A 17,558-nucleotide genomic window follows, 5' to 3' on the forward strand; every position below is an offset into this window, starting at 1 on the left:
AGACTACATGTGGTCAAGGCAATGGCTTAATTTAGTAGGTGGGATTTAAGCTCCTTTTTAAAACCAGGAAAGGAAAGGTTGGATCTAATATGGAGAGGGAGTTTGTTCCAATTTAGTGAGACAATGTGTTTTAAAGAAGTTTGCCAATATTCCTTTTGGGTTTATAAAACTGATAATATGCTGATCAGCTCTCTGGAGAGGGCAGGGGGGAAGAGTAGAGAGTAACATGGGAGGCGAAAGTAATGCAATCACATGATCAAGCTAAGGGTACATCTTAAACTAGCACCATGGATAGAAGGACAAAGCCCTAACTATGACCAAGTGACCTGGATTTGACCGTCAGCTCCAGGGACCTGGCCATCCATGGGAGGAAGTTTGCGATTGTAGGAGAAGGTATGGAAATTCCAGCCACTGAAGTTTTAGTGAGAGGCAGTGATGCGACGAGAATGGTTGGTTTAGAATAAATCTGCCAGTTTTATTCTATGTTTGTTCCAGTTTCTGCGTTTTTCTAACATCTGTACTGTAACTATCCTTATCAACGTTTCATAAGTCATATCTAATGTCAGCTTGTCACGTATATTGTATATGAACTATTTGCTTACTAAATGTTTTATACTTGGAATTTAATATTTATAATATCACAGAAGAAATAAATGTTTTATATTGGGATAGCGTCAATACTGAACAATTGTCTGCGTAATGTTTCTTTGTAAACAAAATGATGTTAAGTTGTCAATCTCGCCTTCATTCTTGCTTGATGGGTTCGGAGCCGATCCTCGGCTCCGACTCGGCACTTGCTAAGCTCGAGAGTCACTTTTACCAGCTCGAGGCAGCCCCATATCCCATGATGCAAGGCGGTAAGTACCCAGATCTCGTTTGCCGCTTCGCTGATGAGGTCCTCCTTTTACCAGCTCCTGGTAAGTGATTTGCTACTTTGCTATTTTAGCCCCTTTTAACAAAAAAACCCTTAATTGTTAGTTTTATATCAGTTTTAAACCTTTTCTGACAGAAAATTCTCTGTCTCTTCTTACTTTTTTAGTCAGACTTTCACCCATTCCACCCCCCCCCCTGTTAGGGTGTGTGTGTGTGTTTACTAGTTATACCTTTTGGTATATTTAATTTAATTTCTTTGACTGGTGTGTGTGTGTCTGTGTGTTTTTACACCATGTCTAAAGAAAGGGTCTCAGGCTTTAAGAAGTGTGACTCGTGCTGTCAGAAAATGTCTCTGACAGACGGTCACACTTCTTGCCTGTACTGTCTGGGGCCTCTTCACCTGCAGGACTCCTGTGCTATATGTCATTCTTTCAGCCAGAGAGTCCTGCAGGAAAGAAGAAATAAGCTGATTTTGAGGGCCTTCTGCCGGAGGGCTCTCCGGCTAAGTCGGCTCCATCCAAGACTTCTAAGTCTTCCAAGGCCCAGGCTTCTGTGTCCAAGCCTGCGGCCTCGGCTCCGACTCATTCAGAGTCGAGATCGCTCCGCTGGAGCCGATTCTGTTAACTAAACCTTCGGCACCGATGGCTATCGGTGCCGATTCTGGTTCGACCACTTCGTGTCGGCTCCGATCGGTTCCGACCACCATGTGGCTCAGGCATCGGTGTCGGCTCCGATCGGCTCCGACACCGTTTTTTGTGGCTGTATCGGCTCCGCTGGAGCCGATGCATCGAAGCTACCTGTCGGCTCCGATAATTTGTCGGCTCCGACAGGTTCAATAGTTTCATCGGTTCCGATGGCTCCTTCGAGGAAGAGGTCTAGGTCTCCTTCCTTGGAGCCGATACTTTCGGCTCCGGCTTCACCTCTCCTCTCGGAACGGAGCCATCGGAGCCGATCTTCAAGGTCATCCAGGCTTTCTGACCATGATTTAGAGAGAGTGGTCAGTAGATTACTTAAGTCACAGGCACTGGCCCAAATGTTACATAGTCCGTCTCAACAGACGGCTATTGGTCCACACCCCATTGCAGTTCCTCCTTCAACTCTACCCCAGAGCTTGGAGTTGGAGTCTTCGGGAATGGTTACTGCTACGGCTGAGGGACAGATACCCCCTTCTGTTCCTTCAGCCTCTACTCTTATCTCCTCTTCGAGACCTTCCTTAGAGGGATTCGTGGCCGGGCTTCCATGGTCTCCTCCGAGGGGGTGAGTGGCATCGGACCCTTGTCCGAACCCGCTCTTCCCCTTGGAGCCTCGGCCTTGGTGAGCTCTGCTCCGACATCTGCCTCTGAGACTTCCCTTTCGGTGGTCCCTGGAGTTCCTAGCTCTTGAACGGGTTCTCTCGGACCTTCCTGGGAGGGAGCATTCGAGGTGATGAAGAGTGTGCTGGCCACGGGTATCAGCCAGCAGTCTGTTCCCTTAGCTCCTCCCTCTATAGTGCCCGTTGACATCTCTGCCACTTCTCTTGCTACAGGACCCAGAGATCCTCCGCCTCAGGTTTCCCCATTGGGAATATCCCCCTCTTCCGAGGATTCTCCTGATGTTTCGGGAGATCCTCCTAGGAAGAGGACCTGTAAGAGGAAACATGTAGACTCCCGAGTCTATCACTTCAGATACTGACTTAGATGAGTCAGAGGGATCCCCAAGATCCCCTCTGAGGATGTCTCCTTCTCAGACATCCTAGAACTCCTTAGACAGAGGGGAAACTGGCCCACCAATAATCCCTCTGAGGATGAGTCAGTATACCTAGAGGCGTTTGGATCTCGGCCCTCCACCTCCTGGGTGTCTCCGCCTTTCGACCCCCTTATGCAGGTTATTGCCGAAGGCGTGGGCTGCTCCGACTCTGTAGAGCCAGTCCCTAGGAGGCCTTCAAAATTTATTACTGCCCTGTGATAAGCAATTCCTCACTAAGGGTGTCCCCGCTGATGCCATGGTGGTGGCTGCTGCCACCAAGAAGGAACTTGCAGATCCTTCCGCATCTGCCCATCCTCCTAATAAGGACTCTAGGACCATGGATAGGTACGGTAAGCGGATGTTTTCCTCAGCGACCTTTGCTATGCTCGCTGAATTACCTATGTCACTTCACTAGACTCCAAAGGGATATCCTTAAGGAGCTAGGTGATGTTGTACAGGATCCTACAGCTGCAGGGGCTCAGGAAAAATTGCTTCGCAGCTAGGAACCCTTAATTCCATTGCAAACTCCTCCATGCGGCTAATATCATATGCTGCTGATGGAGCGAGTAGGGCCGCAGGTACAGGTGTGGCTCTTAGACGCCAAGCCTGGATGCGGCTATGTGACTTTGCAGATCCCTTTAAGGCGTCCTTCACAAATTCTCCCTTTGATGGGTCAGCTTTGTTTGGCCCTCAAGTGAAGGAAACTTTGACCAGGTGTGAGCAGGACGGCAAGACTCTTCCTGTCAGGAGTCCGTTTTTCCACCTTCTAGACCTTACCCCAAAGGACAGAAAGGTGGCAAAATGTGGTTCCAAATCCCAAGGAGTCACGCCAGATTCACGTGGTCAGTTTACCCCTAGAGGCAGAGGGGGTAACAACAACAGACGCCGCTCTAGAGGCAGAGGGGGTTCAAAAAACCAGCGAAACAGAGAGCCTCTCTCTGACAAGCCCTTTCAGCATCCCTGAGATGTTGCCCGGCTGTCCCTCCTTGGAGGCAGTCGGGGGAAGATTATCACTGTACCCAGAAGCCTGGCACTCCCTCACTCAAGACAGATGGGTACAGTCGATCATATCCAAGGGTTACATAATTCCTTTCGAGGAAAGTTTTTTCTACCCCTCAAATTCCCTTCCAAACGTACCACCCGGTCTAAGGGAAATTGCAGAGTTAGAAGTCTCAAAACTACTGCAAAAAAGAGCCATTCAGCCAGTTACAACAGACCATTCAGAGCCCGGAATCTACTCAAGGTTCTTTTTGGTCCCCAAAAAGACGGGAGACTGGAGACCAATATTGGACCTCAGCAGACTCAACAAGTCTGTCAGGAAGACAAGATTCAATGGTCACTCTTCAGTCAATTCTGCCCTTCTTACAGAAGGACAACTGGATGTGCTCAATAGATCTTCAGGATGCGTACTATCACATCAAAATTCACAGACGCTCCAGGAGATTTCTCCGCTTTCGGCTGGGGTCCAGTCATTTCCAGTTCAGAGCCCTGCCCTTTGGTCTCACTACAGCCCCCAGAGTGTTCACCAAATGCATGGCAGTGGTCACGGCTCACCTGAGACGTCAAGGATTCCAGGTGTTTCCGTATCTCGACTGGCTCCTTTCAGCCACCACCAGGCATCAGCTTATTCAAGCCAGGGATTACACAATAAAGCTTTGTACTCTTTTGGGCATCTCGATCAACTTGAAAAGTCATCCTTATCGCCCTGCCAGTCTATTACTTTCATAGGCGCAAACTTAAACACTGTTCGGATGTCAGCTACCCTTACAGATCAAAGAGTTTCAGACATTCAAAGTCATGTCAGGATCATTCTAGCCAACAAGAAAGTACAGGCCAGAATGGTTCTAAAGGTATTAGGCCTCATGGCTGCGGCCATTACTCTTCTTCCTGGCTCGCTTCTACATGCGCCTTCTTCAGTGGATGCTGTTCACACAGTGGTCGTACCAACAACTTCCAATGCGTCACCAGATTCTGGTGACACAGACTTGCAAAGATCATCTTGCTTGGTGGATCACATCTCCCCAGGTTCACCAAGGCAGACACTGTCACCACGGATGCCTCCCTGATCGGGTGGGGGGGTCATTATCAGGGCAGGATGGTTCATGGGACGTGGCAGCCGTTCGAGTACCACCTGCACATAAATGTCCTGGAGATGAGAGCAGTGCTTTTAACGTTGCAAGCCCTCAACGACTTTCTTCCCGTAGGGACAATTGCAGTCCACACAGACAACATGTCTGTAGTTTGGTATATCAACAAACAGGGCAGAACCAAGTCCTACCCCTTGTGTCGAGAAGCGCTCAGACTATGGCAATGGGCAATCTCTCATCGGTTTCTGGTAGCAACGCATATCCCTGGGAAAACCAACATTGTAGCGGACAGATTGAGCAGAGCTATTCTCATGCCTCACGAGTGGTCTCTCAAGCAATCTATAGCGGAAGAGATTTTTCTGGAATGGGGTCGTCCATGTTGCGATCTTTTGCTACTCCCAAAACAGCAAATGCCCAGACTTCTTCTCTCTCTTCCCTCTTCCAGGCCATCCCCCCAGAGACGCTCTGACCCAGGATTGGCCCCAGGGACTTCTTTATGCCTTTCCTCCATTTCCTCTGATCCCTCAAGTTATCCAGAAAGCAACCGCTTTGAGAGCCAAATTGATTCTCATTGCTCCTTACTGGCCTCGACAAGTTTGGTTCCTTCCTCCATCGTCACCTTTGGTGCAGCCGTGGCATCTGGACCCAGTGCCAGATCTTCTGATTCACCAATCCGGTCAGCTGCACCGGTCTATCCCTTCTCTCAACCTCACAGCATGGTTGCTCCACTTCCTTCCTTAGCCAGGCTTCCTTTGATCTCTAACCCTGTTAGAGACATCATAGTAGCTTCTTTAAAATCCTCTACCAGGAGGATTTATGCAAGCAAATGGAACGTTTCTCTTATTGGGCTAATGCCAAGAATATTGATCCTTTCACTGCCCCTGTTCAGGCAGTCCTGGACTTCTTAGCAGAGATTTTTCATGCAGGCTCCTCTTCTTCCACAGTCAGAGTTCAATTGGCTGCTATCTCGAACTTTCATGTCGGGATTGCAGATCACAATATTATGTCCCATAGGCTTTGTAGGGCCTTCTTGAAAGGAATTTTCCTGCTAAAGCCTCCAATCAGGAATCCTCCTCCTCAATGGGATCTAAATTTAGTGCTGACATCCTTGATTCTTCCCCTTCGAGCCAGCTGTTTCTTGCTCCTAAAATTTCTTTCTTGGAAAACTTTATTCCTAGTAGCTATTACATCGGCCAGGAGGGTGTCTGAACTTCATGCTCTATCGGTTCGACCCCTATTTGGTTTTTCACAAAGACAGAGTATCATTGAGAACTAATCAGACCTTTTTGCCTAAGGTCGCCTCAAAGACCAATTTGAATCAATCCATTGATCTCCCTGTATTTTTCCCAAACTATTCAGACAGAGCCGGACAAAAACTACATTATCTTGATGTCCACCGCCAACTCAGATATTATTTGGACAGAACTAAAATTTAGGAAATCTGATCAAGTTTTTGTTTCCTATGCGGATAACAAGAAAGGCCTTCCTGTCTCTAAAGTGACCTTGTCTAGATGGCTTTCTTCGTCATCTCTGAAATTTATCTGCTCAGGGGAAAACAGCTGTGCTCAAAACCTAAAGCACATTCAACTAGGAGCTTAGCTACTTCTACAGCCTTTCAAGCTAGACTTCCTTTAGACACTATTTGTGCAGCGGCCACTTGGGCCACTCCTCATACTTTTGTTTCCCATTACAAATTGGACTTGGCCTCCAGGGATAGAGCCAGTTTTGGCTCTACAGTCCTCAAGAGTCTGTTCCATTGAGCCACCCAGGATAGAGGTGCTAGGGACGGTCCCATCAAGCAAGAATGAAGGCGAGATTGACAACTTAACATTAAGAAGTTATGTACCTACCATAACGTTCCATGTTAGTTGTCTTCTCTCGCCTTCTTTGCTGCGACCCTCCCTCCTTCCCCGAGCCTGGACAGACCTTGTTTCTCTAAGGAGTTATTATGCTGAAGGCCATTCAGTCCTGGTCTTTCTTACATCCTGTAGGCTTTCTTTCTTCCTTTGGGAAGTGTTTTATGCTTGGTGCTACTGCCCTTTGTCATCAAACGAGATCTGGGTACTTACCGCCTTGCATCATGGGATATGGGGCTGCCTCGAGCTGGTAAAAGTGACTCTCGAGCTTAGCAAGTGCCGAGTCGGAGCCGAGGATCGGCTCCGAACCCATCAAGCAAGAAAGAAGGCGAGAGAAGACAACTAACATGGAACATTATGGTAGGTACATAACTTCTTATTTTTTCCCATGAGTATCTTGTGTATCTGTCCGAATTTTTCTCCCCTGGGACTCTACTAAAAATGGGTTTTGCCAGTCGGATTTCCCCTGTCAACAAGGACAAGTAAATCTTTGGATTCTAATGTCATGAATACGTTGCCACGTGTATTTTCATGGTTTAATGTGTTGAAAGCTGTAAAATTGCACTGTTGTAGAAACTGTTAATTATGTGTAAACTGAACTAACCCATTGTATATGACTCTGCATTTAATGCTCTTAAGTGTCTCAGAGAAATTTTTATCCGTAATAATGTGTTTTTTGTTTATATTTTACATTTTATTACATTCTAGTTATTTCGCCCACACCTTGTGTGTATATATGCCACTGTTCTTGTGGTGTTTCATTTAACTAATTACAGTCTACACAACTATGTGCCCAGTTGGTCATTACGATCCAGTGACCAAAAACTCCTCTGTCTACAAGCCTAGCAAATTTGCTGGCCATTGTTTGTATTTGTACAATGTTGCTAAGCCTGGAACTCCTTACCTGTATCCATTGGGTCTATAACCTCCATCCCATCTTTCAAAACAACTCTGAAAGACTTCCTAGCTAAAAATTGGCTCTGTTCTTGCTCAAATCCAGGGTAAACTATATCCCTAAATGTGAACAAGTATCTTTGCATTCCATATACTTCCTTACTGTCCCTTCACTTACTTCTTACTGCTATCTAATTCTTTTCCCCGACTTTCTAAGTATAGCATAAGCCTGTTTTTCCCTCACTTCGTATTGTAATTCTTATTTGTATTAGACTAACTTACCTTTACTTTGTCTATAAACTGTATAAAGTTTCTCTAAATATCAAATGATTGTCCTATATCTTCGCTTTTTAACCAGTTTTATGTCTAATTTGTTCTAATTATTTAAACTACAGTGTTTGTTTTATTTCTGAAGATTGTAAAATTATTGTTAAATTGTTTTGCAATCATTTGGAGCTTTTTTTCCCCTGGACCTCTGCTGAAAATGGGCTTCTGACCAGTCAGACTTTCCCGGCAATCATATGTTAATAAATAAATTCAGATCTACACTGTTCCTTGTGCAAGGCAGTGATTTGTTAGGTTGTAAAACTGCACAAGTTAAATGCATGTGTAATGGTGAGGCAGGTCATTACCTAGACAGTATGTTGTGGACACAGCCTGAAGTGTTACCATTGTTTATTAACCTAGACAACATTTTGTTCTGGCATATGTTGCATTTGTGTCTTTTAGCCTGTTTTTCTGTGTATGGTTTTGTCTACAATGCTACATACTTTGCAGAGGAAGAGGTCTTACAGTTTTTTTTATAAGACATATGCATATTTATTTTGTTCTTTTTTTAGATTCACATTTGAAAATGTAATTAGTTGATGCTTTCCCCTTTGAAACTGTAATTAGTTGATGCTTTCCCCTTGCCTGTTTGCCACCCATAATACACACTGACGTGTGTGTATATAAAAAAAAAAAAAAAAAAATATATATATATATATATATGTGTAATGTAAGTACACAATTTATACACGCACGAAAGCCAGTTTGAATCTGTAATGGCCAGTAATGTTTTACCGTTGTAAAGGTCAGATTGCCTCATTCAGTTATTTTTATTAGCATTTTTGTGTGTCTGACAAGTTATCTTGCACTGATTTTTTTTTTCTCTGTTTTTCACAGCACAAGGATGCCTACCAAGTTATACTGGATGGAGTGAAAGGAGGAATCAAAGAGAAAAGACTTGCAGCACAATTTATTCCCAAATTCTTCAAACATTTTCCAGACTTAGCAGATGCTGCCATAAATGCACAGCTTGATCTATGTGAAGATCCAGATATTTCTGTAAGAATGTGGTATACATTTTATTATTTTTAAATTGTAACATGATAGTGTAGCTCAGAGGGACTTTGGGTTCATCATGTCCACCTGGTATAACAACCAGGGATAAGAGTGCTGTGTAAAGGCATACTACTGCGTAACAAGTCCCTGGCACTCGTTGGGTTTGAGAAAATGATTGGTAGAGATGAATCTGGATAAGTTTTTTGGCGAACCCTTTAGCCCAAGATTCAGGTAGGTATATATTTTTCCCCTTCTGATAGGAATGTTACCCTATACTGCTTTGGACCAGTTTTGAGAAAATTGGTTCATTTATACACCGGGATCCAAGTTAATATTTGTAGAAACTGACTTTAATTGGAGTGGGAATGATCAATGTAACTTGCTTTACTCTTGAGGATCTCTTGTTTTGTCAGGTTGTAGTTTTTTTTGCAGATTGTCATATACTATTGAAATAAGGGCAGCAAAGCTTCCCCAGCTGCCTTTGTACTGTTCATGTAATGAGGGGTTTATGGTTCCACATTACTTGTTTGATTTTTGTAACTTTTTGATGTTCAAGCAACAAAAAAATTTCAAGGGTGCAACATGTAGCTTGCCATGTATCTTGCCAATAAAATGTCCAACTGGTATAAACATCAAACGATTTGTAAAAACAGCAGTTTCTTTATTGATGTGAACAATGGTAAGCGCTTTCACGTCTAAGAGACGCTTCTTCAGACCTCTATGTTACAGCATTTGCTTGTTCATTAAATATAAAGACAATTATCACATTCATTTAATCAATTAAACCATTTCTAGTTTAAAGTGCAAGTGCATCTGTCTTATAAAAATCTTGTGTTAAACGTCATTTTCATTTATTAAAATAGTGAAACATATTTAAAACATATTTAAAACCAAAACAAAAGTGTTTATATATGCTATGCATTTGATATAAAAAGCAATGTTCAAAATATATAAAGAATGTGTATGAAATACATATGTTTAAAACCTCAATGAAGCCTTTTACAGCCCTGTCATTTGATTCTTAAGAAAACTGATAGTCGGAATCTGACTGATTACTATATAAGAATCAAGACCTTATAGCATATAGGAAGAACACACATTATATGCCAATGTCAATGTTTCAGTGGCCTGGACATTAAATGCGGCTTTATGGTAATTTTTTCATTGAGCCCAAATTTATGTGCCTGTAGCCTAAGGATCCATCTATTCTCTATTTCTTCTGTGTAATTTTTTATATTACCTAATCTGTTTGTTCTTGCCACTGTTTCAAGCACCCCAAACTTGAAACTGTGAGTGGATCCATACTCCATAATGTGACGTGCCAAGGCATTAGTATCGTTTTCCTTGTTTACTGCATAAGTGTGTTCCTTATCCGTTCAAGGTTCTATTCGTTTTTCCTATATAGAACTTGTCACATGTTACACATTGTGCCACATAAATTAGATCTTTTGTCTTACAATCCGCATACCCTCTAAATGTATATACCTGACCTGTGTGAGGATGTGTAAAACTTTCTTTGTCAGTTATGTATTTACATTGGTTACATGTGCGGCAAGGAAAGGTACCTTTCCTTTGTGATTGCGGTAACTTATTCCCAGCTTTTTCATAGCACAATATTCTTTTTAAAGACTTCATGTTTTTATAAGCTATACTTGGCTTGTCATCTATAAACATTCTAATCTTATCATCCATCAATAACAATTTCCAATTATTTTCTATAATTTGCTTCACTTGTCCATTCCTATTTGTGTATGGAATAATTAATCTATTTTTCTTTCTTCGAGTAATCACAGTATCCCCTTTATCATGTGATAGCCTATGAAAACACGGTTTGCCTTTTTGTGTTCTTAGGCTATTACATGTTGTAATTATTTCCTTTACCTCCTTCTCCTTGTACCCTCTAGCAGTAAACTTATTAACCAAATCTGATTCCTGTTCTTTAAAAATCATGTCTTGTGTTGTAAGCTTAGATGTTCTGAGTACCTGATTCTTTACAATGTTGGGATATATGTATTTAGGATGCATACTGTCTCGATGTAGCAAGTTGTTTCTCCAGCTCGGCTTCCTGAAAATTTCTGTGTCTATCCCATATGGCCCTTTTATAAGCCTCACGTCGAGAAATTCAATTTCAGTCTTAGAGTGTGAATCTTCAAAAGCCAAAAAATCTGTAGTGCCATTTAGATATTTCACGAAATCGTGTAGATCTTTCTCTTTGCCCCCCCACACAAAAAACACATCATCGACAAAACGACCATAATATTTGATGCATTCAACATATAATGCATTGTTCAAAACATAAGTGTCCCCCCAATAAGCCAATACCAAATTGGCATTGGAGTTTGCACAGGGAGTGCCCATGGCAACTCCCTTCATCTGCAAAAAATAGCTGTCTTCATGTAATAAAATATTATTCTCTAGTACCATTTCTAACAATAGCAACAGTTGTATCACCTTGTTATTTGTTAATCCCTTTTCTAATAAATAAAGTCTCACATATTCTGTGCCTATGGTATTCGGAATACAAGTAAACAAAGATTTGACATCTAAAGTTACAAGGATGTCATCCCTGCCAATGGGCATCCATTTGTCAGATTGGGCTAAATTCTCCAAGAATTGTTGAGTGTCTTTTAAAATGTGACCTGCTGCATTGACAAATGGTTTAAATTGTTTGTCCAAGTAAATCGATATAGATTCTGTTACCCAACCTTTGCTGGATATGATGGGTCTGGGGGGGGGGGGTCAGACAATTTTTTATGAATTTTTGGAAGACCTCTGAATGTAGGTACCAATGGATCTTCTATTAAAAAATACTTATAGAGATTCTCATCTATCACATTACTCAATAGTAGATCGTAGAGATGGCTATGGAACTTCTTTATTAAGTTATTTAAAGAATACCTACCCAGCAATTTATAAGTGGCTTTATCTGCTAACATGTCAGCTATTTTCATCATATTCATAACTCTGTCCATTACAACCACTGCTCCACCCTTGTCTGCCTGTCTAATGATAATTTCCTCATTCTTTTGTAAATTTAAAAGAGCCTTTCTTTCTGCACTTGACATATTAAAAAACTCAGTCTTTACATCTTCATTGCCATATAAATTCATTAAATCAGTTTCACAAGCTCGCTCAAATACATCTAAGAGCGGATGCAATGGTGGTATATAAACAGACGGTTTTTTTATAGACATTAATATTTTCTATATTTTCAGTATCTAAATTTCCATTGGAATACATCATTTTTAGTGCAATATTTCTGGTAAACATTTTTATATCAATAATGAAATTAGTAACATCAACAGTATCAGAGGGTATAACATTCAAGCCTCTGTTCAGTATTGACATTTCTGATTCATTAAGTTCATATTTAGAGATATTTACTACTAATTCTTGCTTATTGACTTCAAGGCTTTCCTCTGCCTTCAGATGTCTCCTCCAGAATTTTCTTTTCACTTTGTTTTGTGGGGACCATCTCCTCCTTTCCTGCGAGTGAATGGGTAGGGGAAAAGATGGATAGCCATCAGCTTCAGCAAAGACCTCACTGTCATTATTTGAAAAAATGACCGCCGAACCATTAACCGGCGTCTTCCTGCGTACAACAGTATCAATGGGATGTTCCTTCTCTAAGATTTCATTTCTTTTTGGGACATTTCCCCTCAGACCCATCCTATCCAGCAAAGGCTGGGTAACAGAATCGACATCGATTTACTTGGACAAACAATTTAAACCATTTGTCAATGCAGCAGGTCACATTTTAAAAGACACTCAACAATTCTTGGAGAATTTAGCCCGATCTGACAAATGGATGCCCATTGGCAGGGATGACATCCTTGTAACTTTAGATGTCAAATCTTTGTTTACTTGTATTCCGAATACCATAGGCACAGAATATGTGAGACTTTATTTATTAGAAAAGGGATTAACAAATAACAAGGTTATACAACTGTTGCTATTGTTAGAAATGGTACTAGAGAATAATATTTTATTACATGAAGACAGCTATTTTTTGCAGATGAAGGGAGTTGCCATGGGCACTCCCTGTGCAAACTCCTATGCCAATTTGGTATTGGCTTATTGGGAGGACACTTATGTTTTTAACAATGCATTATATGTTGAATGTATCAAATATTATGGTCGTTTTGTCGATGATGTGTTTTTTGTGTGGGGGGGCAATGAGAAAGATCTACACGATTTCGTGAAATATCTAAATGGCACTACAGATTTTTTGGCTTTTGAAGATTCACACTCTAAGACTGAAATTGAATTTCTTGACGTGAGGCTTATAAAAGGGCCATTCACTCGCAGGAAAGGAGGAGATGGTCCCCACAAAACAAAGTGAGAGAGAAAATTTACGGAGGAGACATACGAAAGGCAGAAGAAAGCCTTGAAGTCAATAAGCAAGAATTAGTGGTAAATATCTCTAAATATGAACTTAATGAATCAGAAATGTCAATACTGAACAGAGGCTTGAATTTTATACCCTCTGATACTGTTGATGTTACTAATTTCATTATTGATATAAAAATGTTTACCAGAAATATTGCACTAAAAGTGATGTATTCCAATGGAAATTTAGATACTGAAAATATAGAAAATATTAATGTCTATAAAAAAACGTCTGTTTATATACCACCATTGCATCCGCCCTTAGATGTATTTGAGCGAGCTTGTGAAACTGATTTAATGAATTTATATGGCAATAAAGATGTAAAGACTGAGTTTTTTAATATGTCAAGTGCAGAAAGAAAGGCTCTTTTAAATTTACAAAAGAATGAGGAAATTATCATTAGACAGGCAGACAAGGGTGGAGCAGTGGTTGTAATGGACAGAGTTATGTATATGATGAAAATAGCTGACATGTTAGCAGATAAAGCCACTTATAAATTGCTGGGTATGTATTCTTTAAATAACTTAATAAAGAAGTTCCATAGCCATCTCTACGATCTACTATTGAGTAATGTGATAGATGAGAATCTCTATAAGTATTTTTTAATAGAAGATCCATTGGTACCTACATTCAGAGGTCTTCCAAAAATTCATAAAAAATTGTCTGACCCCCCCCCCCCCTCAGACCCATCATATCCAGCAAAGGCTGGATAACAGAATCAATATTGATTTACTTGGACAAACAATTTAAACCATTTGTCAATGCAGCAGGTCACATTTTAAAAGACACTCAACAATTCTTGGAGAATTTAGCCCAATCTGACAAATGGATGCCCATTGGCAGGGATGACATCCTTGTAACTTTAGATGTCAAATCTTTGTTTACTTGTATTCCGAATACCATAGGCACAGAATATGTGAGACTTTATTTATTAGAAAAGGGATTAACAAATAACAAGGTGATACAACTGTTGCTATTGTTAGAAATGGTACTAGAGAATAATATTTTATTACATGAAGACAGCTATTTTTTGCAGATGAAGGGAGTTGCCATGTGCACTCCCTGTGCAAACTCCTATGCCAATTTGGTATTGGCTTATTGGGAGGACACTTATGTTTTTAACAATGCATTATATGTTGAATGTATCAAATATTATGGTCGTTTTGTCGATGATGTGTGTTTTGTGTGGGGGGCAATGAGAAAGATCTACACGATTTCGTGAAATATCTAAATGGCACTACAGATTTTTTGGCTTTTGAAGATTCACACTCTAAGATTGAAATTGAATTTCTCGACGTGAGGCTTATAAAAGGGCCATATGGGATAGACACAGAAATTTTCAGGAAGCCGAGTTGGAGAAACAACTTGCTACATCGAGACAGTATGCATCCTAAATACATATATCCCAACATTGTAAAGAATCAGGTACTCAGAACATCTAAGCTTACAACACAAGACATGATTTTTAAAGAACAGCAATCAGATTTGGTTAATAAGTTTACTGCTAGAGGGTACAAGGAGAAGGAGGTAAAGGAAATAATTACAACATGTAATAGCCTAAGAACACAAAAAGGCAAACAGTGTTTTCATAGGCTATCACATGATAAAGGGGATACTGTGATTACTCGAAGAAAGAAAAATAGATTAATTATTCCATACACAAATAGGAATGGACAAGTGAAGCAAATTATAGAAAATAATTGGAAATTGTTATTGATGGATGATAAGATTAGAATGTTTATAGATGACAAGCCAAGTATAGCTTATAAAAACATGAAGTCTTTAAAAAGAATATTGTGCTATGAAAAAGCTGGGAATAAGTTACCGCAATCACAAATGAAAGGTACCTTTCCTTGCCGCACATGTAACCAATGTAAATACATAACTGACAAAGAAAGTTTTACACATCCTCACACAGGTCAGGTATATACATTTAGAGGGTATGCGGATTGTAAGACAAAAGATCTAATTTATGTGGCACAATGTGTAACATGTGACAAGTTCTATATAGGAAAAACGAATAGAACCCTTCGTGAACGGATAAGGGAACACATTTATGCAGTAAACAAGGAAAACGATACTAATGCCTTGGCACGTCACATTATGGAGTATGGATCCACTCACAGTTTCAAGTTTGGGGTGCTTGAAACAGTGGCAAGAACAAACAGATTAGGTAATATAAAAAATTACACAGAAGAAATAGAGAATAGATGGATCCTTAGGCTACAGGCACATAAATTTGGGCTCAATGAAAAAATTACCATAAAGCCGCATTTAATGTCCAGGCCACTGAAACATTGACATTGGCATATAATGTGTGTTCTTCCTATATGCTATAAGGTCTTGATTCTTATATAGTAATCAGTCAGATTCCGACTATCAGTTTTCTTAAGAATCAAATGACAGGGCTGTAAAAGGCTTCATTGAGGTTTTAAACATATGTATTTCATACACATTCTTTATATATTTTGAACATTGCTTTTTTTATCAAATGCATAGCATATATAAACGCTTTTGTTTTGGTTTTAAATATGTTTTAAATATGTTTCACTATTTTAATAAATGAAAATGATGTTTAACACAAGATTTTTATAAGACAGATGCACTTGCACTCTAAACTAGAAATGGTTTAATTGATTAAATGAATGTGATAATTGTCTTTATATTTAATGAACAAGCAAATGCTGTAACATAGAGGTCTGAAGAAGCGTCTCTTAGACGTGAAAGCGCTTACCATTGTTCACATCAATAAAGAAACTGCTGATGTTCTTCATCTCACATTGCTGCAGTCCTAACACTTGGGTAGTCCGCTGTCCCTCGGTCGGCCCGAATATCAGAGTATAAGGCTGACGTCGGTCAAGGCGCATTTGACTGACATCAGAACGTCAGGGTACAAATGCGCATGACCGACGTCATATCCTCAGTTTTTTTGCCGCATGGTCCGATGCAGAAGCAATGTTGCAAGTGCCGTTCGGCGTTCTGAAATATTTCGAATTCGGAGTTTCAGACCGAAGTCAGAGTTGGTTAAGTACCCCGTTGGGGAATATTTTGGTTTTTTCTTGCCTCAGTGGTTTACCGGATGTCAGAAAAAGTAAATAACTGTATTTCTTGTGGGAAACAGATACCGCATAGGGATTACCATAATTTGTGTATACCTTGTTTGGGACCTGAGCACGACGTTGTTGGGTGTCGCTTTTGTGCTAGGTTCAATAAACGCACTATAAAGCGAAGGTTGGATTGTGCCAGGTTGGTCTTTGGGAAGCGGTGCAATTACAATATGCCGCCGGATGCTCCGGCTGGCTTCCTCAAAGAAGCGCAAGGACAAGGCAGTTAAACCTAGGTTAGAGGAGTCGTCCAACCGACGCCGGTTCTTTAGAGGCGCCAGTGGAACCGGTGGTTCTGACGGAGGCCTCTCTGGAGTCCCAGGGAGAAACTTTGTTTTACAGGATGTGGCCTCCCAGGAGGCAGGTCAGGCTGTAGGGGCTTCTCAGATAACTGTACTCCCTCCCTTCCTAAGGTGTCTAGGCCCTCTTTCTGCTTCCAAGGCTTCTCCTAGAGGCAGGTCTAGTTTGGCTTCTGTGGGTGTCCCTCCTAGTTCTTCAGGTTCTGTGCCCAAGAAGCACATGCTTAAAATGGCAGAAGATTTAATTACTTTAATTAGAGGCTCTATGCCCCCTCCTGATAAGAGGCCTAGGATGGAACCTCTGTTGGCGGATTATGAGCAGGCTTCGGATGTGTCTGAGTCTTCGGCTGAAGACTTGCAGGAGTATTCTCATTATTCTGATTCTGATGTGGATGATTCTACTCCTTCTGCTTCTCCTCCTGAGGATTTTTCTTTTTCAGAGACCCTTCACTCCATGAGAGAGCATTTTAAATGGGAAGGTCAGGATTTCTCTGATTCCAGGAAAAGGCTTAGGGAATTTTTGTTTTTACCCCAGCATAGGCCTTTAGCTATACCTCCTGTTTTGAATGTGGTGGAAGATGTGTCTGCAGAGGCTTCTCTTAATCCTGATTCTTTGCCTCCTGCTCCTGTTAAACCGGATAGGTATTACAGGGTGCCTGAAGCTCATAAGTATCTTTTTAAGAGTCCTAGGGCAGACCCAGAAACTGTTAGCCAGGGGCCTAAGGGTGTTAAGGCTTCTGTTGTCAAGAATCCGGTTCCGGCAGATAGAGGCCAGGACCTTGGATAGATGGGGAAAGAAAGTTTATACTTCTTCCACTCTAGCCATGAGAGCTTTGAATTGCCAGTTTCACATGTTGAAATATCAAAATTATCTCCTTTCACAGTTGAAATCTAAGGTTGATGCTCTGGCGGAAGGTATTGATTGTAAAGAGTTACAAGATTTAGTGCATGTTTCTGAACAGGTGGGTAAGCATTCTTTGCAATGTGGTTTTGATGCGGTACAGGCC

At 41.1% G+C, this 17,558-nt stretch overlaps 1 protein-coding gene across 1 annotated transcript in view; it reads left to right on the forward strand.

Annotated features, from left to right (window-relative positions):
* The window catches only part of API5 (apoptosis inhibitor 5), a gene marked incomplete in the record, with an annotated part of 1,096,633 nt that overhangs the window by 24,725 nt on the left and 1,054,350 nt on the right, over nucleotides 1-17,558 (forward strand). The window contains 1 exon segment of the mRNA XM_044083396.1: nucleotides 8,600-8,761. Coding sequence (XP_043939331.1) covers nucleotides 8,600-8,761 — 162 coding nt within the window.

This window comes from Protopterus annectens, chromosome 9.part0 (genome assembly GCF_019279795.1).
Source record: "Protopterus annectens isolate FY-2018-M chromosome 9.part0, PAN1.0, whole genome shotgun sequence".
Classification (NCBI taxonomy): domain Eukaryota; kingdom Metazoa; phylum Chordata; order Ceratodontiformes; family Protopteridae; genus Protopterus; species Protopterus annectens.